Source organism: Brassica napus, chromosome C2 (genome assembly GCF_020379485.1).
Source record: "Brassica napus cultivar Da-Ae chromosome C2, Da-Ae, whole genome shotgun sequence".
In the NCBI taxonomy this organism is placed as follows: domain Eukaryota; kingdom Viridiplantae; phylum Streptophyta; class Magnoliopsida; order Brassicales; family Brassicaceae; genus Brassica; species Brassica napus.
Genome location: NC_063445.1, coordinates 29,728,821 through 29,751,888, shown reverse-complemented (window position 1 = coordinate 29,751,888; position 23,068 = coordinate 29,728,821). Strand labels below are relative to the sequence as shown.

At 38.8% G+C, this 23,068-nt stretch overlaps 3 protein-coding genes across 3 annotated transcripts; all 3 read right to left on the bottom strand.

The window, feature by feature from the left end:
- Nucleotides 1–2,658: 2,658 nt before the first annotated feature.
- On the bottom strand, nt 2,659–4,982 carry LOC125581655 (glycerol kinase-like). The gene is made up of 4 exons (XM_048747475.1): nt 4,721–4,982; nt 4,193–4,414; nt 3,111–4,077; nt 2,659–3,033 (listed from the first exon to the last, which is right to left on the bottom strand). The coding sequence occupies exons 1-4, from the start codon at nt 4,852–4,854 to the stop codon at nt 2,788–2,790; spliced, it is 1,569 nt and encodes a 522-aa protein (XP_048603432.1). The 5' UTR covers nt 4,855–4,982; the 3' UTR covers nt 2,659–2,787.
- An 11,432-nt stretch (nt 4,983–16,414) lies between these two features.
- Nucleotides 16,415–18,868, bottom strand: LOC106398423 (DEAD-box ATP-dependent RNA helicase 35). Its single transcript, XM_013838980.3, has 2 exons — nt 17,853–18,868; nt 16,415–17,554 (listed from the first exon to the last, which is right to left on the bottom strand). Exons 1-2 carry the CDS (start codon nt 18,749–18,751, stop codon nt 16,690–16,692), a joined length of 1,764 nt encoding a protein of 587 aa, XP_013694434.2. The 5' UTR covers nt 18,752–18,868; the 3' UTR covers nt 16,415–16,689.
- A 234-nt stretch (nt 18,869–19,102) lies between these two features.
- LOC125581654 (P-loop guanosine triphosphatase YjiA-like) lies at nt 19,103–21,575 on the bottom strand. Its single transcript, XM_048747474.1, has 9 exons — nt 21,191–21,575; nt 20,989–21,054; nt 20,723–20,903; nt 20,453–20,649; nt 20,192–20,242; nt 20,025–20,116; nt 19,812–19,927; nt 19,606–19,697; nt 19,103–19,525 (listed from the first exon to the last, which is right to left on the bottom strand). The coding sequence occupies exons 1-9, from the start codon at nt 21,521–21,523 to the stop codon at nt 19,283–19,285; spliced, it is 1,371 nt and encodes a 456-aa protein (XP_048603431.1). The 5' UTR covers nt 21,524–21,575; the 3' UTR covers nt 19,103–19,282.
- Nucleotides 21,576–23,068: the final 1,493 nt, after the last annotated feature.

Below are 23,068 nucleotides of genomic sequence, written 5' to 3'. Positions count from 1 at the left end.
TCAGTCCGTTTTTGTACCGGGGAGAGCGATAGGAGACAATTTGTTGATAACACATGAGGTTTTGCATTACCTCAAAACGTCAAAGGCGGAACAGAGATGTGCTATGGCTGTTAAGACGGATATGAGTAAGGCGTATGATCGTCTCGAGTGGGAATTTATCTCCTTAGTCATGCTTCGGTTGGGATTCCACCAAAAGCTTGTAGACTGCATAATGCAATGCATCTCTTCTGTTACATACTCCTTCCTCATTAACGGCTTGCCTAGAGGGAAGGTAGTACCGAGTAGAGGAATCCGTCAAGGAGACCCTCTTTCTCCCTACATATTTATTATGTGTAGCGAGGTCCTCTCGGGATTATGTAACAGGGCGCAAGAGGACGGCTCTCTCAAGGGTCTGAGGGTGGCGAGGTCAAGTCCTCGGATAACCCATCTCCTTTTCGCGGATGATACAATGTTTTTCCTTGAAGCTAACCGAGGAAATTGTGCAGCGCTTACTACCATCTTGAACAAATACGGAGAGGCTTCTGGCCAAGCGATAAACAAAGAGAAATCCGCACTTACGTTTTCCCGGAGAACACCGGCCTCACTCAAGATGATGGTGAAAGAAGAGCTCCAAATTCAAAAGGAGGGAGGCACTGGTAAGTATCTAGGTATGCCCGAACATTTTGGACGTCGTAAACGTGATATGTTCTCGGCCATTGTGGACCGTATAAAGCAGAAAGCCCGGGGATATTCCAACAAATTTCTATCCTCGGCTGGCAAGTTAGTGATGCTCCAAAGCGTCTTATCCGCAGTGCCTTCTTTCTCCATGACGTGCTTTGAACTCCCTGTGTCACTCTGTAAGAGAATTCAATCCGCGGTTACGAGGTACTGGTGGGATAATAACGAGAACACCAAGAAAATGGCATGGGTCTCTTGGGATTCGATGGCTAAGCCGAAAGCACTTGGAGGACTAGGACTCCGAGACTTCCAAACGTTTAACCTGGCCCTGCTCGCAAAGATTGGATGGAGGCTGCTTCAAAAGCCAGACTGTTTGCTGGGCAGAGTGCTATTTGGGAAATATTGTCCGGATAACAACATCCTACTAGCCACAGAATCTACAGCTATGTCACACGGGTGGCGGAGTATTCTTCGAGGCCGGGATTTGCTTGCTAACAACCTAGGCTGGGTGGTGAGAAATGGTCAGTCAATACATGTATGGCAGGACCCTTGGCTGAGTGTCAACAAACAAGAGAGACCGATAGTCCCACCGTGTGAACATTACGTGGAGCTGAAGGTATCAGACCTAATGCTGCCTGAAACTTGCGAATGGGACTTACAGAAACTACAACTCTGTCTCCCAGATTATAAAGACTCGATCCAATGCATCAAACCAAGTCAAACCGGGGCTCCGGATAAAATTGTATGGTTAGGAACAAAAACAGGGGAGTATACCACCAAGTCGGGTTACTACAATGCAGTGAACGGGGAAGACAACGGGCATGCTGGGCCAGTGGGAGATGATTTTAATTGGAAGAAAAATGTGTGGAACCTTGAGTGTGCTCCAAAAATCAAGATGTTCTCCTGGAAGTTGTTAAAGGGGGCTTTACCGGTGGGCGCACGGCTTCATGAACGGCACGTACCTGTAGATCCAGCATGCAAAAGATGCGGAGAGGTTGAATCTATTACTCATCTGTTTTTCCACTGTCGATTTGCTCGAAAAGTTTGGCAGCTTGCCCCTTTCGCAACTGAAGTGGACTGCAGCGGAAGGATAGATTTAGCAGAGGAATGGCTCCCCATTTGCGCGAAGAAATGTTTACCTCCGTCAGGGATTTCATCTGGATCGCTGGCCCCTTGGATCTTGTGGAGTCTCTGGAAGGAGAGGAATAAGTTTGTGTTTGAAGGGCACTCAGCTTCACCCGAAGATACGCTGTCGAAGGCTTTAGTAATCGCAAGAGAATGGTGCACAACAAAAGAGCGAAACACCCTCTCAAAATCGATCAGAATCACTATACCAGTGCAGCTCCCACCTCTTACAGTGACAATAAGATCTGATGCAGCGTGGGCTCCTGTGGGAACAACGGCCGGACTCGGGTGTTTTGTCATCTCTCCATCGGAATCCCACTCTTTTAGTAAAGGTGTGTCTCATGTAACATCAGCTTTAATGGCAGAAGGACTTGCAATGCTTGAAGCGGTCAAATTAGGCGCAAAAGAGGAACTCAGGAAGATATGCTTTGAATCTGACTCTTCTCAACTAATTAGCGCGATTAACTCCGGGACTTGCTGTCCAGAACTGTATGGAGTGGTAGCTGATATATTAGCTTTCTCAACCATTTTCGAATTTGTATCTTTTGCTTGGATTGCTCGAGAGAGAAACATACAAGCTGATAGGTTAGCCAAGGCTGCCTTGAATGTATCTGTACCCCAGGTGGTTGATGGAGTAGTTATTGCTCCCAACTAACCAGATCTCTTATTATTAATTAGAATGTGGTTCAAAAAAAGGCAGATGCTAAACTGTGATTTGTGTGACCACTGATCACCAGTTTCACAAGAATGTTGTCAGGGTAGAGAACTGAAATTAAACATAACGTGACTTGCAAGAAAGAGACCTAATGTGGTAAATAACAAGTAATCTATGAGATAAGCAATGCGGTTTTAAAAAGAGAATAGTTCAAGTTCAAATAGGCAAACACAAAAGACTTTTGATTAACGAGCATATTATATTAGAGATTCTTACATGATGTATAGACCTAACGACAGAGCTATAAGAAAAGGACAACGTGGGTTTTAAGGAAATATAAACTCAAGTTTTTAAAGAGAGAGATCGGCAAGATCGAATGTTCTCTCCACCGCTTTGCACCATGACTCCACTTTCTTCTTCCTGGTTGCTTCTTCCATAGCCGGTCTGAATACTTTTGAGTTCTTAGACTTCTCTCCTGACTCGAATATGTCTTCTTCCTTCCAGAATCCAACAGCCAGTCCAGCTGCATAGGCTGCTCCAAGTGCTGTTGTCTCTATGTCCACTGGCCTCACCACCGGAGTTCCCATCAAATCAGCCTGTCCACATTTCAAAAGGACAATGAGAATATTAACATTGAAACTAAACTACACTCATAATCATCACAATGCATTACCTGAATCTGCATGAGAAGGTTGTTGGCAGTGGCACCACCATCAACTCTAAGCAAGAACTCTCCTTTCTCGTTGTCTAGTGAGCCCTTTTCACCAGCATCTTTGTTCATAGAGTCCAACACATCTTTCACTTGGAAACACATGCTCTCCAACACAGCCCTTGCTATGTGAGACTTGTTTGTGAACCTTGTGATCCCTATGCAGACACCACGAGCGTCTTCTCTCCACCAAGGAGCAAACAAACCGTTAAATGCTGGCACAAAGTAAACTCCTCCTGTTGATTCTACCATAGCCGCCAAGTCTTCAATTTCACTAGCACTTTTGATTATGCCAAGGCTGTCTCTTAGCCACTGAACAGCAGCTCCAGCTATAGCTATCGAACCCTCGAGAGCATAGTTTGTCTTTGCTTGAGGCCCAAGTTTGTAAGATAGCGTGGTTAGAAGTCCATGACCTGACTTGATGGGCACGTCTCCTGTGTTGAGAAGAATGAAAGCGCCTGTTCCGTAAGTACTCTTAGCCTCACCTTTCTTACAAGCTTGTCCCAGCATTGCAGCGTGTTGGTCGCCAAGACATCCAGCGATCTTGATGCCAGGAATGGGCCAGCCTTTGCAGATTTCTCCAATGACCTCTGAGTTGCTTACTATTTTTGGCAAGATTTCAGCAGGAATGCCAAGAGTCTTAAGAGTGTCCTCGTCCCAGCTCAAAGACTTGAGGTTCATGAGCATGGTGCGAGAAGCATTGGTGACATCAGTCACATGTAGCCCGCCACTGGAACCGCCAGTCATGTTCCATATCAACCAAGTGTCGATGGTGCCAAAGATGGCATCCCCTTTCTTGATACCGTCCTTGACCGCATCCACATTCTCCATCAGCCAAAGCAGCTTCATGGCGGAGAAGTATGTGCTTATAGGCAAGCCACAAGACTCAACAAAATGTGATCTTCCACCTGAGAGTTCCTTCTCTAGTCTCCTGTGAAGATCATAAGACACCAAATATTATCAACCAAGAATATGATTTTAGGAAGAAACATATAAACAAAGACAGAGCAGAGAAAACAAGAAAGAGTGATTATTATGTAATGTACCTGCAGATGGAACTGGTGCGAGCATCCATCCAGACAATAGCCTTGTGGAGAGGAAGTCCAGTGGATTTGCTCCAGACGACGGTGGTCTCTCTCTGATCCGTAAGCCCAATGGCCTTCAAGCCACCGTCGACGTTGTGTCCATCGGCTGTGGCTTTGTCAATAGCCTTTGCAATACACACTTTCACACTTTCTAGTATCTCCATTGGATCGTGTTCCACCCATCTTAATTCACAAAGACAATATTCTTTGTCAAAACTCACAGAATATTAAAGAGACGTGATTATGTATGCATCAAATCCACTAAACAAAGAGCACATAATTGAAAGAAGTTTTCCATGAATTATGGAAATGATGAAAAAAGAACTAACAACTACTATTAATTACAGATCGTTCAGAAAAATGTCATAATGAAATACAGGATCATCGACAATAACACTGTCACCTACTTCTCAGACTAATCACATAACAAATGAGGAAAAATACATATTTAGAAAAAGTCAACAAGAAGGTGAGAGAGGAAGAGAGTACCCAGCTTCGGGATAGAACTGAGTGAACTCGACTTGATGAGAAGCAACAGCACGAGCATCGTGATCGTATATGATGAATCTGGTGCTGGTTGTTCCTTGATCTATTGATCCAATAAAACCATTTTCTCCTGCCATTTTTCTTTTTCTTTCCGGTGAATGAATGAATGCTCCTTTTTTTTTTCTTCCCTATCTATAGGAAAGTGGAGTCAGAGATATTGGTGGAGAGTTCACCGTTCACATTTACTCTAGAGGATGATGATGATGATGTATTCATTATGGTTTTTATTGGTGGAAGGTCAATATTATGAGATCATCTTACTTAAATTCAGCTCCATCTACCATGTGTTCTTCTAACGTTGGAAAATTTTAACCGTTTCTATCCTTGACTTTTTTTATAAACTCTTATGTCTGTTCACAAATGTTGTTAGTCTTGATACATATGAAAAAGTCGTATTCCAACTAAATAACAAAATAAAATAATCTTATCCAACATTATGAATTGATGTTCTTTCAGTTAAAAGATATGAATATATATGCTTGACAAAAAACGGATTTTGATAAATGAGGTTTATCTACTTCTATTGATTACTGCTGATAAAAGGTAACAAACCAATTTTGGTGAGCTGGTTTACCAATAATATTCTAAAACATACATGTTCTAAAAATATTGTTTCAAAAAGAGACATTTTTTATATTTTATATGGCACTTTTTGTCAACTAATAATAGCTAATTGTAAAATTCAAGAAAATTAAATGCATTTTTTAGATTTTTATTAGTTTAAAACTATGGAAAATAAATAATCACAAAATTTATGCATTTAATACTGTAATTTAATATCCCTTTACTATTATTCGAAGAGCATTCTAATTAATAAATTTTTGCCTCATGTGTTATTATCAAGATTGTCATTACTGTCATCATGAAAACTTTTTTCTTAGCTTTTAGTGAATAATTTTTTCCTTCTTAGACTAATTACATGTAATGTCATTGGTCATTTATCTTTCATATTAGTGCATATTATAATTTGTTCCGATTGCATGTCTCTTATTTTCATGCGATATCTAAAAATGTATTGATCGCTTTCACGCTTAAATCTTTTCATTCATTCTTTATCATGATAAAAAAATATATCTCTTTATATTTTTGGCAACCTGATAATAGTATTAAGCAAATAGTCAACCGACCTCTTTTGATGTCACTAAACTTATTATGAAAAAGATATTATTATAACTACAAAATAGATATATCATCCCAAGACGCATGTCAACCGGTCGTGTTAATATGACTGGTTTGCAGTTATGTTGAACCGGCCGTGTTAAAATACTTAAATCAATTCTATATTAGTATAAAAAATTTATTTTTCACAATTATTTGCAAAGGTTTCTGATAATTTAGTGTGAAACCAATATATATTTTTTCCTTATCATATCTATGTATGTTTTATTGTTATATCTTATGTACCATATAAGTTAACCATTTACTTGGATCTAATTTTGTTATATATATATTTTTGACCTCATCATGTTTTTTCTATTGTTTTGGTATGTTACATTTATGATGCATATTTATATAAAGCAATTTGTATATGAATATTAATCACATTACGCCTAACGCATTCTGATCTTTTGACTTATTGGACGATACAAATTTACAAATTTCATGTAATTCCTTAGCTTAAGCACCAAGACTCTATGTCAGGTTATACTCGAGCAAGTTAATTTACGTCACAACACGTCAATCTGGTTATATTCGATTAGGTTAATTTACAAAGTTAATATTGTTTCCTATATGTTGATTTCTTAATTATATTATTTTTCATAATTTTAAAATTGGCAGCTAAAAGTTAGGGATTCATTTGAAATGATATCCCCTTAATATTTTGCTTACATTGTTTTGTTTATCATGATAAGGTCGATTGAAGAACGCGACTAACAGGGATGGGTTTTCCAAAATTATTTTTGAACCCAATGATATTCTAGAAATCGATACTTTCATAAAGAGTTATATCATTTCGTTTAGTGAATTTGGTAAATAAGTGTGTTTAGTATGGTAAGTTGATTCCTTGTTATGGCATTTTATAGGATTGCAAACCAGGAGTTCTGAAGACACTTCTCACAGCAGTTGTGGTTTTATAAGTTTTTTTTTGTTTCTTTCGTATTTTATTATTCTATTGTCTATTTTTCGTTTTATTTTATGTTCATAATTTATATTATGAAAACAATAATTCTACTGCTTATGTTTTGTTTTATCTTAAATTCATATTAAATTTATATAAGTCTTTGTTTACTTTTATAGATTTATTTCCACAAAATATACTTAAATTACACCATTAAATAAATATTTATGGTTTTAAAGTTATAATATATTTTATTCCATCACCATGCGCATGGCGCGGATTATCACCTAGCCTTTTATTAATTCGTGTGAAAAAACTAAAACATGTATTTATTATTTTAAAACAGAGGGATTACGGTCAAAATAACATTGAGCTTGTTTATCAATAACAGCATAGCGCACTATCAAATAAATAATTTCGGTGTTTTCAATCTAAATGAACTCGTAGAATCTTTAAGATTCTTTTTTCTTTCTTATTAGTTTCCACAACAACCAACTTCATGTGATCTTTAAGCTTGAATTGGTAGAGGATGAACATGTTGATTTTTGACAAAATAACAAAAAGAAAAAGAACACAGAAGATAGAACATTGAATAATCTCATCTTATTAAACCGTTACATATAAGTATTGAAAGGTTTGGACTACTCAACATCCATACATATATATCACCATGTGTATCGTTACATATATTTAACTAAAAACAAGTAAGATCTATTGTTGTATGTGTACTTCCGGAACCATGCGACTGTTCCTGACTCTCGTTGTAACTGGTGGGGACTTGTAACATTTTGTACGACAAGCTGCACATTCTGACGCTGGTGATGAGCGCTGGCAATGGTCACGACAGATCTTACTGCATTCTATTTCCGATTTTGTTTCACCTTCTATGACCATTACGGCTAGTATCATCATTATCCACACCATGCCCATTATTTTCCCCATTTTTCTTGTGTATTTTCTTCTTCTTTTTTTGAAAAGGTATTTTCTTCTTCTTCTTCTTATTTTTTTTATGTTTATGTCTTTGAATGAATTACTTATGATGCAATGGTCTCTATTTATAGTCACGAGAACGAGAGGAATACATTCTTTCAATTAAAAATTTTAGTCAAAGTTCAACAGTAAACTCAAGTAAATTTCAGTCAACATTTCTGTTCAAAAATATTTATTAGTCAAAGTCTTATTTGCGATCACATTATGGAGTGTTTATATAGTCAAAGTTTTAGTGTTGCTCAAAAATAAAAAGTCAAAGTTTTAGTTGTTGCCATGATTGGTGGATTAATTGCGATCACATTATGGTTTTTTCTTTCGCTATAAATTTCAAAATGATTTTTAATATTTTTTCACGTTTTACCTGTTTAAATTTTCTATATGGACATATATCTTTAATTCTTTCACATATTTGCCAAATTGCCATGTAAATGATTTTTTCTATAGATATATACAGAACACTACAAGAAAACATATTTTTTACGAGGGCGGTATTCGTTGTAAATTCGTCGTAATAGGGGCTTTACGACGAATTAACATCGATACGCGTTTCGTTGTTAAACGCTCGTCGTAACGGAGGTTTCGTCGTAAAGTCCTAGTTACGTTTACGAGGAAGTCAATTCCTCGTAAAGCAGAAGGAAACTATTCGTCGTAATGCCCTCGTAAATGACGATGTAAATACCTCGTAATAGTTTGTTGTAAAAGCCACGTAAGGCTTCCACGTAAAGTCGATGTAAAATTTACGAGGACTTTACAACGACTTCATGTAAATTCCTCGTAAACGTTACGAGGACTTAACGTGGAATTTTACAACGAATTTACATCTCCATATTTAAAATATTAATTAATTATAATAATTATATAAATTTTATAAAACAATAATTTTAAAATTTAAAATATTTGAAATAAAATTAAATATGAAACCAAATAATTTTTTTAAAAAAACTATAAATTCACTAATTAAATAGAATTTAAATTTTTTATACAAAACAAAAGAAATTAAAAAAGGAAACTAAAGGCCAACATCATGGTCATCGAAGTAGTTGGCTGAGGGGTTCGGGTCTGTAGACGTTCCTGCTTCGGGATCCGGCTGGCTCATCCCGAGAGCTGCTCGTCTCTCCGCCAAAGCTCTCTGCAAAGTTGGATTTCCCACCGCCATCACATCCAGCAAACCCTCGAGAGAGTCCAAACGCTGCTGCTGGGTATCCATGCGAGCCTGCATCCGGTCGTTGTCCTGGTCCCGTCTCGAATAGTATGACGAAGTCGCCCTTGCAACTTCGTTAACGGAACCTATTCCAACCGTCCTTCCCTTCTTTCTAGGAGCCACCTATATGTATATATAAAACCGTATTTAGAGTTAATAATAAAATAAAGAAAAAAAATTAAAATTATTAAATTTTACCTCCTCGAAGATCCGGTCGACCTCTACGGTTGACAACTTGACGGGTAATCCATCTGCAGACTGTTGGGTAAGTTGCGTCTCTTGCTCTTCAACCCGAGACGCCACAGCGTTGAAGAGTTTCTCGGATGCAGGATCCACAAAAACCCCATCTGGTGAGGCGTGAGTCATCTTGAATAAGTCCGAGAGAGATGGCAAAACTCCCGTCTTCTCCAACTAATAAACAACAATAATAAATAAATTAAATATAATTAATAAATACAAGTTTAAAATAATGAAAATTATAAATTTAAATAAAACTTACAGCTTCGAGACGAATTCCGGCATGGGGTTTTTGGCCGGATCTATGAACCATGGGCAAATGGCCATCTTTATCCCTCGTTCTTCGGGAAGCGGAGCAGGAGTTGGCTTTGCGGATGGAGCTGGGTTCGTTCCAATAGGTGATGAGGCCATCCCATGCTTCCTTTGTGACCCCGCTCGGCTTCCCCTCATAGCCGTAAATCTCCCACTTGTCCTTCCAATCGGAGACGGTGTTGCAAAGACGAGTTTTTGCCTTTGCAATAAATTCGCTCTTCACCCTCTCGGTGATTCCTACGGACCAGTTCCACCTTTGCTGAAAAAACAAACATTTTAAAAGATTAGAAAAAAAAAATAATAATTATTTAATTAACAATATAAATATTAATAATATGTAAATATAATTACCGCAAAACATTTAAACCACGTCGTCTTGACGTGATCGGGAGTCATGGTCCAGTTGGGATAAGGGCCGTCATAATATCCCTTCATCGTCTCTGAAACGCTCCGGCTAACACGGTTGTTAGCCCCAAACCTGCAAATATAACAAATTTGTTAAAAAAATTGATCAAAGATTTTAAATTTAAAATTAATAATTTTATGTACTTACCAATAAGTACCCGGGGGTCTATCGGGGTCCAGAACGTGTAAACCCTCTCGTCCGGGCTGGGCAAGCAAATCCTCGACGGTGTATCTTGCGAATGGTGCATGAGCTGGCACCCGCAAATCGGGATGAACTGCAGCCGGTGGGGCAGGCTGATCCGGGGCGACAGGTGGAGCTCGTGGGGGAGGCATCTGAGATGGAAGAGGAGGAGGGGTCGAAGGAACTCTCCGAGATGTGTGAGAGTCTGGAACTGTCCCGGAAGAAGACGATGGACCGCTAGAGGAAGATCCATCGCCAAACAAATCCGCATACGTAGGTGCAGGAGCTGCTGGTCTCGGTCTAGGAGCCATCTAGAAAATTTAAAAAAATTAAATTAATATATATCCTAAACGAATTGTTTAAAATAATTTTCTAAACTAATCATCTAAACTAATTCCGTTAACTAATCACCTAAACTAATTCCCTAAACTAATCACCTAAACTAACAACCTAAACTATAAAAAAAAAAAAGATAGAGAGAGAAAGTTACCTTAGAGGGGGAGAGGAGTTAGGGAGGAAGATACGAGCAGTGCTCGTCTGAAAGACTTCTCCCATATATATAAAAACGGTTTCCTCGTAACTTCCTCGTAACATTACGACGAAGTTACCAGGCCCGTGTTTTTTAATTTACGACGAAGTTACCAGGCCCGTGTTTTTCGATTTACGACGAAATTACGTCGAAACATTGGTTTACGACGAATTTACAAGGCCCACGTTTACGACGAAGTTACCAGGCCCGCGTTTTTCCATTTACGACGAAATTACGTCGAAAAATCGGTTTACGACGATTTTACAACGCTTAACCCTAAACACCGAGAATGAAATCCCTAAACCCCAAAGTCACATATCATCTAACATCATATCTCTTCTTCTCTACTACTTTGTGCTCTTTCTCCAACTTAAACTCTAAAACCCTAAAACTCCAAATAATTTTTTTAAAATTAACACAAATACATATTATATAAAACAACATTTGTTACACATACATTAGGATGGTAAAAAAACAATATTTCTTTAAACATACGTTACAATAGAGAAATACAACATCAGAGACATATATTACATCACTCTAAATCGTTTTCGTTCTCATCAATATTACATCACTCTAAATCGTTTTCGTTCTCATCACTATCATTACAATCATCATCGTCGCTTCTCTCGAACTCGTCTTCACGTGCTTCATCTGTCGCATCTTCGGGAATATCTTCATATTGAAAGTTTTGCGGGTCGATCAAAAGGATTTCATCAGTTGGTTGTTCTGGTACCTCAACTTCATTGATAGCGTCTTCTTCTTGCAAGGGCGGTTCTTCTCCAGCGACAATGCGTCCACGAGGTGTAATTTTGATAGCAGCTAACCAGTTTATCCCGGAAGTTCGAAGCCGAGGATAAGGAAGGAAGCTTACTTGCTCGGCTTGTGAAGCTAAAATGAAAGGCTCAAATTTGTTGTATCTTCTCCCAAAATTGACATCCACAACACCAAATTTGTTATACCGAATCCCTCGGTTCACAACAGGATCGAACCATTCACATTTGAAGAGGACGCATTTTAGCTTCAATAACCCCGGAAATTCCACTTCAATAATCTCCTGCAAGATCCCGTAAAAGTCCGTTTCACCTTTCACACATATTCCGTAGTTACTCGTTGCCCGATGTCTCCCATACTCGTATGTGTGAAAGGTAAATCCTCGTGTGAAATACATAGGTGATGTGGTGACCTTTGCAACTGGACCTTGAACCAATTCGTGAAACCATACGGGATAATAAGGATCGTCGTAATCAACCTGCAAAAAGCAGTTATTCTTAATTAATATTGAAGTATCAAAACACTTACTTAATTAATCAATGTATGAGATATATTACGTACCTGTGATTTTAACCACTTGACAAAGTGCTTATCTTTACGTGTCTCCACATCAGTTGCAGATATTCCTGGTATTGCTTCTTCAACTTGAGATACAAACATGCTGCAAATTAAACAAATAATCAAGTCATACATAATTAACTGCAATTCATATAATTAACATTCACAAAAATATTTACCTTTCAAAGTAACGGGTCATTGCATCCTCGCAGTTGAGCAGAATATAAGTGTGGGCACTATGTTTATCCTCTTCACATGACCACCATACTTCTTTCGTTTTACCACCAAACCTTGCAATTTCGCAGAAAATGTCAGGAACACCATCAATTGGATATGATGTCGGTACTCCACCATCATCATATCTTCTAGGAACTCTTTTCCTCGTACGAACAGTTGGAGCAAAGTAGTATGATGTGAAGTTAGATGTTTCGGCTGTCAAACTTCCCGCAACTATTGAACCTTCCACCTTTGCAAGATTTCTTGCTTTCCCCTTCAAATGTTTCATCTGTCGCTCATACGGATACATCCATCCGTTGTGAACAGGTCCACGAAGCAATGCTTCATATGGTAGGTGGACAACTAGATGCTCCATGACGTCAAAAAATGAAGGAGGAAATATCTTCTCCAGGTTGCACAATATGATCGGAATGTTATGATGAAGTTGTTCGATGACTTCTTCCTTGAACGTACGTGTGCTGAGATCTCTGAAAAAAGCGCCGATGGCTGTATATTGCAAAAGTAATCAAATTAATAACATTTCATAACATATGTATATATATTAACGTTTTATAATTACCTGCAAGTGCTTCATGGACATTTGCTGGAAGGAGCTCGGCAAAAGCAAATGGAAGAAGTCGTTGCATAAACACATGACAATCATGACTCTTCATTCCGGAGAACTTTTGACCTCGTTCAACACATTTTGACAGATTTGAAACATAACCATCAGGAAACTTAACTTCTGATGCAACCCAGTCAAACAAGGTTGTTTTGGCTTCTGATGACAACCGGAAGATGGGAACAGGAACGTTTCCATTGCTCTTGATATGTAACTCACTTCTTGAGCAAATATCAGGTAAGTCCATCCTTGACTTTTTGTTATCTTTTGTCTTCCCAGGGACGTTAAGTAATGTATTCATGATGTTCTCAAAAAAGTTCTTCTCAATATGCATGACATCCAGATTGTGGCGTAAGAGAAGATCCTTCCAATAGGGTAGCTCCCAAAATATACTCTTCTTATGCCAATTGTGAGACACACCATATCCATCAGGCATATTTCCAGGAACATGCCAATTTCCTCCAACTTTAACTGTTTCCTGAGCTCCGTAATAATCAATGTCTGCTTCGATCTGCTGGCCGGTGAGATATGGAGGAGGACCGTCTCTGACAATTTTTTTGTGCCGAAACAATGTCTTATTTCTTCTGTACGGATGGGCAAGTGGAAGAAAGCGACGATGACAGTCAAACCAACAACTCTTCCTACCATTCTTCAGTTGAAAAGCATCCGTCGATCCAAGACAATATGGACAAGATAATCTTCCATGTGTTGTCCAGCCAGACAACATCCCATAAGCAGGGAAATCACTTATCGTCCACAGCAGAACTGCTCGCATCGTAAAATTGTTTTTCAAGGAACAATCGTACGTCCACACCCCTTCTGACCACAATTGCTTTAGCTCTTCTATCAACGGTTGAAGAAAAACATCAAGAGACCGTTTTGGATGCTTCGGCCCAGGGATTAATATGGTCAAAAATAGAAATTCTTGTTCCATGCACATATCCGGCGGTAAATTGTACGGCGTAAGAATGACTGGCCACAAAGAATATTGTCTACCAGACATTCCAAATGGAGAAAATCCATCGGTGCATAACCCAAGATAGACATTCCGAATATTTGTAGCAAAATCTGCGTGTACCTTGTTGAAATGTTTCCACGCTCTTGCGTCTGATGGATGTGCAACCTCACCATCTCTCTGGACATGTTCCGCATGCCACCTCATCGATGCAGCAGTCCTCTCAGATTGATATAATCTTTTCAATCTGTCTGTAATTGGTAGGTACCACATCCTTTGGTACGGTACCCTATTCCTCCCACGGCCTTGCGGTTTGAATCGTGGTTTTTTGCAGAATCGACACTCTTCTAACTTGTCATCTTCTTTCCAGTAGATCATGCAGTTGTCGATGCAAACATCAATCATCTCCGAAGGCAACCCAAGACTATAAACCAATTTCTGAATCTCATAATAAGATTCAGCAGACACGTTGTCTTCTGGCAAATACTCTTTAAACAACTCCGCCCATGCATCCATGCAATTCTCAGGTAAATTATGATCCGTTTTAATATTCATCATCCTAGCTGCTAGAGACAATTTAGAGAGACCTTCTCTACAACCAGTGTAGATTGGTTGATTTGCAGCATCTAGCATTTCATAAAACCTTTTTGCATCCAAATTAGGTTCTTCTACATTTCCAGTTCCATCAGCTATTGTTGTAGTTGTTTCTAAAAATGCATCACTAATCATATCTTGAACCCTATCATGATCTACCATCTGCTCATGATCTTGATGATAATTATATTCATTATGCAAATGATTCGGTTCTTCACTATGATGACCATCCTCAAAATTATTATTACTACTACTAGCTTCATTTCCCCCATAACCCTCTCCATGTTGATACCAAATGTAGTACTGTGGTGTAAATCCTCTGTTTACTAAATGCTTCCATACAGTTTCACTACGTGCAAATTTTGAATTCTTGCATTTCCGACAGGGGCAGAACATCTTACCGCTTTCCTGTGTGATCGGTGTACAGCCCGCCTGGTGCATGAATGTCTCTAGCCCGCTCAGAAATGCGTTTGTCACCCTCCCGTCGGAATCTTTGTGCAAATACATCCAACTCCGTAACTCGTAAATACTACCGCCACCGGCCATTTTTTCTTAGATTTTTTTTTCAAATCTTTTTTTTTCTGATTTTTTTTCAGATTTTTTTCTCCCGTTTGTGTGTTGTGAGGAAGAGAGTTGTGGGAAATGACATATATATATAGAAATTTTCGAGTTGGGTAGTTGAAAAATAACAACGATTTTACAAGGAATATTTTACATGGATTTTACATGGTTTTAACATATTATTTACAACGAATTTACGACGAAATTAGGTAAGTTAAAGCACATTGAATACACGTTTTCACCTAAATATAACGGTAACATGATTCGTTGTAATGTCGATGTAAAGTTTACTTTTCGACGTACTTGCGTCGTAATATTACATGGCGTTTACGACGAAATTTGGTTTCGTTGGTTTCGTCGTAATTGCGTTGTTAAGCCACCAGTTACTATTTCTAAGACGACGATAAGGAACCTGTGTCGTTCGTCTGTCTGCCAATTCAGTGGAATGACAAGGAGAAAGTGGACGGAAGTGCAGCTGGTTTGTACTTGAGAGGAACCTTTGACGATGGTTGGAGGTTCCTTTCAAGTATAAACCAACTGCACTTCCGTCCACTTCTCCTTGTCGCTCCACTGAATTGGCAGACAGACGAATGACTCATGTTCCTTATCGTCATCTTCGAAATAGTAATTGGTGGCTGAATGAGGAACATAGTCTAAACGCCATCAGGTTCGAGAGGAAGAGAGTTGTGTGTTGTGAAGAAGAGAGTTGTGGGAAATGACATATATATATAGAGAAATATAACAATGATTTTACAAGAAAAGTTTTACATGGATTTTACATGGAACATTTACAACGACTTTACAACGAATTTAGGTAAGTTAAAGCACATTGAATGCACGTTTTCACCTTTATATAACGGTAACATGATTCGTTGTAATGTCGATGTAACGTTTACAACTATTTCGCATTCCACGTACTTTCGTCGTAAACTTACATTGACTTTACGACGAAATCCTTTCGTCGTAAATTACCATGGAGTTTACGACGAAATAATGTCTCGTCGTAATTGCGTTGTAAAGCCCATGTAAAGTTACGAGGAAATAATTTCGTCGTAAACCGCCGTTGTTACTGCTACGTTTTCTTGTAGTGGAAATACTCCATCCGTTCCATAAATATAGATTTTTTTAGTATTTTCACACATATTAAAAAAACACATTAAACAGTCATAATAAATGTATCGGTTTTTGTAATTTTTAGTTTTCAATAACTTTTAACTAATAGTAATTCAATAAAATCAATTAATTTTCTTGAAGTTTACATTTTTTTCATAGAAAACACAAAAAATATATCATTAAAGAACCGAGGGAATAGCATCTATTGTAAGTTTGTAATAGTACAGGGTGTAATATTATAAGATTTGCCACCTTTTACATTTTAATGTGTCATCTTTTCAGTTACACACTTGTTTAATATATCTTCTTTCAACTTAAAACTCATTGAAGTATGTTTTAAAACATCAATTTGAATACGTAACAGAAAGCTTATACTCCCTACACTTCTTGTTTCCGTCGACAGTTTTGTTTATCACAGAATACAGAAATTTTAAAGCATACAAAACTTGAAATTACAGACTCATACATTTGCCAGTATCACTAGACTTGTGTTTCCTCTTAGACGGTGAATAACCTATCCAGATGAGAAGTCAAAAGTAGGACAAGATCGAGCCAATAAATCTCAACATCAGAGGAACTTGCGAAAGGGATTCTTGAAACAAAGATTATATCTCTCCCCTGTATCCACCAGAGCCAAAGTAGTCTTTTCTAGAATTAGATATCGCCACACTCTTCTGGTGCTCCAGTTTTGGACAGTCTCGAATACGATGTCCGAGACCGCCACAGTAAGCACAACCCTTGACACCACTTGCATTAGCAATGGTCTCTGCTTCTTCCATTGGATCCTTCAGCTCAGCAAGGACAGGCGGAATCCTCTGTTTAGCTTCTTGCAACAAGTGTTTCAGATCAAGCAGCGTGGTTTCGCTTTGGTTCTTGTTTATAAACGTAGTAGCTATCCCAGTTTTCCCACACCGACCTGTTCTTCCTATCCTATGCACATAGTTCTCAATCTCCGCAGGCATATCGTAGTTTATCACGTGTTGTATATCAGGGAAATCTAACCCTTTTGAAGCAATGTCAGTAGCCACCAAGACGTCTTTCTTCCCAGCTTTGAACGAAGAGATGGCGTACTCTCTATCCTCCTGATCTTTTCCTCCATGTATAGCCACAGCTTCCACGCCTTTCAGTAACAAGTACTCGTGGATATCATCAACATCAGCTTTGTTCTCACAGAATATAAGAACCGGTGGAGAGGTTTTCTGCAGGCACTCGAGGAGGTACACAATCTTTGCTTCTTGTTTGACGTACTCAACCTCCTGGATGACGTCCAGATTCGCAGCTCCGGCTCTTCCCACGTTGACTGTCACAGGCTTCACAAGAGCACTTCTGGCAAATATTTGAATTTTGGTGGGCATCGTGGCAGAAAAGAGGAGTGTTTGACGCTGTGACTTAAAGTGGTCAAAGACTTCCCTAATGTCATCTTCGAAACCCAAATCAACCAACCTATCTGCCTCATCCAACGTCAGGTACCTATCTCAGAAAAAAAAAGAAACATCATCATCAACATGTCCAACTAACACTACCTAGATTTGAAGACACATAAGACAGCCTTGAGACTCCAAAGAGAAGAAAGATGCATTCAGAAGTTTGTTCAGAGAATGAAACCATACCTAATCATACAGTGGACAGAACCTAGACAATCCTATCAATCTACCAGGAACGACGAAACAGGCACAGTAAACAGATACCCCCTCGAACCTAGCCTAGCGCATAACTCAAAAAATGAGAAAACAAGATGGAATAACGCAGTTCCAAACGGTAATAATACCTGCAGGAATCCAAGCTCATCTTTTTCTTGGCGAGCAAATCCTTCAACCTCCCAGGGGTTGCAACAACAATATGAACACCTCTCTTGACAACATCCAACTGGGACCTCATATCCACACCTCCAATGCATAGCAAAGACCTCAAAGGCGGGTATCCAGCCTGAACCAAAGGAGCCACAAACTGTTCAACCACTTCATAAGTCTGCCTAGCAAGCTCTCTAGAAGGGCAAACAATGAGCCCAATGGGACCTTCTCCAGGACCAATAGGCATCATCTCCTCCTCCTGGAGAGCAATCATGATCATAGGAAGCACGAAAACCAACGTCTTTCCGGAACCAGTGAACGCAATCCCAATCATATCCCTCCCTGACAAAATCACAGGAAGGCCCTGAACTTGAATAGGAGTCGGCTGCACTATCCCTTTCTCCTTGAGCGTATCCAAAACAGCTCTGGGAAACTTCATATCCTTGAAGTTCTTGATCGGAGGAGGAATCTCTTCACCACTAACTATGATATGCCATTGCTTCCTAATCAAATCCATCTGCTTTCTAGACATCTTCCTAACGTGCAAAGGAGGTTTCCAGCCTGTTAACAGAGGCTCTGTGTAAGTGATACCTTTGGCTAACTCGCGAACAGACATCAGCGTCTTCTTATCGGAGAGATGCTCCATCATCTCCTTCTCTTGTAGAATGATTTGTTCCGTAGCACTGACTTCGGGTACGTCTTTCTTGAGCTGAGTTGCTTGAACTAGCAAGCTGGGTTTGGATTCGGCGAGCTTCTCCTTCTCGGCTTCTTCCTCCAGCTCCAACACCTTTCCCTTCCGTTGAAGGATCTTCTGCTCTTCCATCGCTCTACGCTTCGCCACTGGAACGTACTCCACGTAGTCGTCATCGTCTTCCATGATTCGAATTCCACAACCCTAGCGAATCGAAATCTAATCAAGCAGAGCAGATCTCTCGAATCGCGCAAATGATTTCTACTTTCTATGGTGTCTTGTTTTTGCTTGTTTGAGCTTTTGAGCATGCCTATTGAGCCATTAATGGGCTTATTTCAATGCCTATTAGCCCTTTAATGGGCCTATTTTCATTTCCATCAGTTATTTTTATTTCTCACGATATTATAGAGCCATCAAAAGGTTTATAATGGTTGTGATTAGTAGAGTTAGTGGAATAAATTTTAGTAGAACAGAACTATAAAATAAATAAAATTGTCAATGATAGGATCGTATTATAATAATTCTCACATTTTATAGTTGACAAAAACAAAAGTTCTCACATTTTATAATAGATAAATCAGTGTTACAAAAGCAGAACTAAGTGAAATAGATGATGTACTTTTAGGACAATAGGATACATCTGACAGGTTGCACAAAAAAAAAAAGGATACATCTGGCAGAAATAGGGATGGGTTTGAATTGTAATGCTTAGAGAATTCAAATCAAGCAAGCTTTAAAACCCTTCTCTAGCTCCTCCCGGTTCAAATTCTTGCCAATGAAGACCATCTTGTTGACTCTAGCCTCGTCTTTTCCCCATAACCGGTCTGGGGATCCTTGAAAGATGTCATGGACTCCTTGAAACACGAATCTCTCTTCCATGGTGTGGACCGAGAGCAGACCTTTCATCCTGTAGATATCCTCACTTCGTTCCATCAGTAACGTTCCTAGCCACATGTTTGCCTGATGGATTGTTACATAAAAGGTTAACAATCAATTGCTAAAAATGCTAGTACTTCAGTGTGTGCTTCTCTGTTTATTACCTTGTCAAGGTCTAAGCTCCCTTCGCAAACTATACTGACTGAAGAAACACCGGGATCATGGGTATGATCATGATCATGAGAATGATTATGCTCTGCAGTTCAGACATTAGGTTGTGATGATAAAGACCAGAAGCAATAGCTCACATTAATAAAGCTGAAGCATACACATCAATAAGCTATCATGCCTTTTCTGGTACCAAACTTACCATGCTCATTGTGGTGATGGTGATCATGATGATGATGGTCGTGATCATGGTGATGTTCGTCGTGACACTCATTATGACCTTTCTTATCATCTTCGGTGGTCACAGAGCTTTCGATTCTGATAAACGCAGGATTTACGTAACAAACAAACACCTTAATAAATGCATAAAGCTACGAGACACCACTAACATAAATGGAACAAGAAAGAAGCAGACCTCTCTAGATCAAAACCTCCAATTCCAAGAACATAATCCAAGTCAACGTTTCCGTAATTTGTCATCGTCATCTGAGCCATGCTGTTTATTGTCTGCAGATAACCACATCAAATACGTTACCATGGCAGAACACGTAACATCAATGAGAAGAAAGAGGAAGAATCGACCTTTATGCGTTGCACCACTGAACCTAACTCTGACTCTCCGACAAGATCAGTCTGCAACAAAGCACAATCACTTTTCAGAACAAGAGCAGATAAGCCAAGTAAGAACAAGGCATTATGGACAATCAATAACTTCCACATACGTTAGGGTAAAACATCTATCAATCACTTACCACGTGCCAATGCAATTTGTGAAAAATGAACTACATAAAGATAGGTAGGAACTTTCACATCCTCTTGGAAGAGTAGTAAGGTTTTAGTTACCTTATTAACTATGATACGGTCAGCATAGGCTATCTGTTCAACAGCCTCGTTGACAACACCTTTGGGTTTGACCTCATCAAGATGCAAACGAGCATGCTTAGCATCAACAAGAGTAACAACGCCGTCCAGTTTGACATCATTGAAAATCTCATCCTCCGCATAAAAGGTTTGGATAATCGGAGCCGGGTTTGCCAGCCCTGGAAGAAGAATCAATCAATTATACATAACTCTCAATCCCCAGATTCTTTAAGATAACAAAATGTTCCCTACCTGTTGTCTCTATCACGATATGGTCGAACTTCCCTTTCTTCTTGTTAACCAACTCAGAAATCATCCTCACAAGATCACCCCGGACAGTGCAGCATAGGCAGCCATTGTTGAGCATCACTATATCCTCCGCTCCCACAGATTTGGAAGCAACAAGTGACCCGTCAATGTCAACTTCACCAAACTGAGAGACATTCACATGAAACATGAATCAGCTTAGAATCCGCCACATTCAACTAATCAGAGTATGTATCATCAACAATACATACCTCATTCTCGATCACGGCTATGCGCTTCCCATGATCTCTAGTCAGTATATGGTTCAGTAATGTCGTCTGTGAAAAAAGTTAACAAACAAAAATCCGGATTAAAGTCAGTACACAGTTGACTAAACCAAAACAAAATCACAACTACTTAATTAACCGGATTAAACCAAAACTATAATCCGGATTGTAAATAAGAGATGAAAACCTTGCCGGAGCCCAGAAACCCCGTGATTATAGTAGCTGGAATTCGGTTGTCTGGCGGAATCTTAGTTGTTGTAACATCGGAATCGTCTGTTTGCGGTGGCGCCGACGCGGAAGCTGAGGCCGAAACGGAGGAGAATTTTCGAAGTCGGTTGGAATTAACCACCGGGGGATAGAGTAACGACGGTTTCGCCCTGACGGAAACGGGCTTAGCTATGCGCCTAGAGAAAATCGGGACGGCGGCAGAAGAGAAGCGGTAGTTCAGGGCGGTGGCGGAACGAGGAGAGGTGAAAGCGAGGAAGGTCGTGGCCATCTCTAGCTTTGATAGCGTAGCCATTTTTAGTGAAAGGTAGTGCTGAATCGGCTGTACCTTCCAGATTACAAGATAAACAAGTTTTTATTATAGAATATAAATAACTCTGGGCCCTGGGATGTGGGCCTTGGGCTGCCTAAACACTCTGATATGCTTAAATAAAAAGACAGAAGAAACAAGAAACAAGCAACGAGCAGCAAGCAACATGCAACAGCCAATCAATTAAATAAATTTAATTTAATGTCCTTAGATATTTATACTAGGGGCATTGCGCGGAGTTGTGGTGAACAGAATTCTTGTTTCATCTTAATATTTGATAGAATTATTGTAGTTGTGAATTTTGCGTTTTGAGTTGATCATTGTTTTTTAAATTTTTTTATTGTTATAGGGTTAGAGTTGTGATGATGAACTGAGTATGCATTGTTCTCCACTTATGAATGACTAAACTGTGTTAGTAATGTGATTGATATAGTTCGTGGTGTTGCTAGCTGTGTCACTGAGACTTATTGTTTATTTGTCTTTTAATTTGTTTCTTGTACTGTTGAGAGTACATAAATTATATTAAGGTTGTTGAGAGTATTTTTAGTTTCTCGATATTTTTTTCTCCAGTTTAGTTGTGTAAGTTGTGTGTATTAAGTAATAATTTTTATTATCCTTATTATGTTTGTTATGTGTTTTATTTTTATTTTTAAACTTGTTGTTTTTACCGGACCTTTAAAACAAATACATGAAAACTTGTAAAAATGACTATAAAATGAGTGACAATTATGAGTATTTGGGCATGAATGAATTTTAAACGAATTTATGTATTTTTCATAAGAAGACAATAGCACTGGCATGTTGACATTGGACATGTAAGCTATTTTCATAAGACAAGAGGAGTGAGCAGGTGTAGATGTTGTTGCCGCCTTTGTGTTTGTCAGAATTGTCTCTTGTATCTCCTGGTGAGACTGTGTTTGTTTCTCTTTTATTTGATAGGTAATATGTAAACAAAAATCATTGTTAATTGTATTTATCAGAGTTCGTAACTTACTCTGCTTTTTTGTTTAGGTAATTTCACTGATCTTGGTTGTCGTCTTCGTCTTCTTCGTAAGCATCTGCGAAAGTAAGTTTGTAAATTGTTAAATAGCTGGCCGTGTAGTTTGTATTTGTTTAGCTGACTTGATGTATGTGTCGTTGAGTTTTAGTTGAGGTGATTGGTTTGGTATATTTGTTTTGAAATTTATTTTTAAGATCAGACAAAAAAGAGAGATGATCATTAATGATTCGTCTTTTTTGGAATTCTAGTTTTTGGTGTTTTGATTGTTTGGGTTGTTGTGGTTTCTTTTAAGCTGTAAAATAAATGTTTATGTAAAATTAGTTTGATAAGTAAGGGAGATAAATAGACGACCACAGATCTTGGGTATGAAATATTTTTGATTATTGATGTTAGCACAATATATACAGTAATATAAAGGGAATTGTGTGTTGATAGTTTCTTACGGATCAATGAGGAGACGAATAACGACTCGAGTTGTTTCTTTGGTGAGGTAAGAGCCATGGACAGAACAAATTTGCCCAACCACATCT